The 1,106-nt window shown below is 52.9% G+C and overlaps 2 protein-coding genes across 2 annotated transcripts; one reads left to right on the forward strand and one right to left on the reverse strand.

Annotated features, from left to right (window-relative positions):
- Positions 1 to 42: 42 nt before the first annotated feature.
- On the reverse strand, positions 43 to 360 carry ACA1_081990 (uncharacterized protein; the record flags this gene model as incomplete). The annotated part of the gene is made up of 2 exons (XM_004367722.1): positions 43 to 102; positions 208 to 360. The coding sequence occupies 2 exons, from the start codon at positions 358 to 360 to the stop codon at positions 43 to 45; spliced, it is 213 nt and encodes a 70-aa protein (XP_004367779.1).
- Positions 361 to 592: 232 nt separating this feature from the next.
- ACA1_082000 (HIV1 Tat interactive protein, putative) lies at positions 593 to 1,064 on the forward strand (the record flags this gene model as incomplete). Its single annotated transcript, XM_004367723.1, has 4 exons — positions 593 to 643; positions 750 to 834; positions 915 to 988; positions 1,050 to 1,064. 4 exons carry the CDS (start codon positions 593 to 595, stop codon positions 1,062 to 1,064), a joined length of 225 nt encoding a protein of 74 aa, XP_004367780.1.
- Between the last annotated feature and the right edge of the window lie 42 nt (positions 1,065 to 1,106).

Genomic DNA, 1,106 nt, shown 5'->3' on the forward strand with positions numbered 1-1,106 from the left:
GCCCACCACAAGATAATCGCCCAGAGATCTCGCCTGCAAAAATTAATTGCATTGATTTGTGAGAAGTGCAACGAGATCAAAGTGAGTGAGTGAGATGCGTACCTGGCGCAGAGCATTGGCGTGACCAAAGTGCATCATATCGAAGCAACCATCTGCCCACACTCTCACGATCTTCTTCTCTCCATCGAGAGAGGGCGAGGTGGTTACCGCGACCGAGAGCTGTTGGTGAGGCGTGGTGTTCTCTTCAATCTTCGACACCTTGGCCTCAGCATTTCCATTTTCGCTTCCCTTTCCGTTCGTCGCAACCTCTTCCTCCCTCGGCCGCTTGCCCGTTACGCTCGTGCTCGGGTTCATCTCCATCCTCTGCTTCCTTTCGTTCTTCAAGAATCAAAACCAACCAACGATGGAGCCGCCAAATCCGTGGACCGGGCGGTTCTTTCCGTACGGCCACAGAATTGGCGTGAGCGTTTTTTCGGGCAAGCCAACGAAAACCAAAATAAAAATAAAAAACAAAAAAAAATAACAAAACAACATATTTTTTTCCCAATCTTTCATAAAGCTGATGGAGGAAGAGAGCGCACACAAGGAAGAGATGAAGGGCTGGCGCGCGATAGTACTGGGCGGCACGGGTGCCACAGGCAGGGTACGCGCATCCCACTCAAATCTCTCAATCACTGAAAACTACGGCAGAAGCATGCAGTATGCATTGGTAGATCCTTTTTTCCCACACATGCACTCCTTCGGCACAGGAACTGGTGCGCGAGCTGATTGAGTCGCCCAAGTGGAGCCGCATAACCCTCATCAACAGGCGCCAGGCCGATGAGTTCCAAAGCGGTGCGACATACCGCCTGTCTGCGCTTACGCTTGGGCCAAGCTCTCACCTTGGCGGCCCTCTTGTTCCGTCGACGGTGCAGACAAGGTGGAGCAGGTAGTGGTGAACATGGACGAAATGGAGCAGCATGCCGACTCGTTCAAGGACCACGACGTCGTACGTAGACCAGTCACGCACCAGCCACTTCCTCTTTCGGTCTTTCGCTCGCTCACTGCAGCTCGTGCCACTATGATGCTGCAGGCGTTCTGCACCTTTGGCACAACGAGAAAGGATG

The sequence above is a fragment of the Acanthamoeba castellanii genome (assembly GCF_000313135.1).
Source record: "Acanthamoeba castellanii str. Neff unplaced genomic scaffold scf7180000084618, whole genome shotgun sequence".
NCBI classification, from domain to species: Eukaryota; Discosea; order Longamoebia; family Acanthamoebidae; genus Acanthamoeba; species Acanthamoeba castellanii.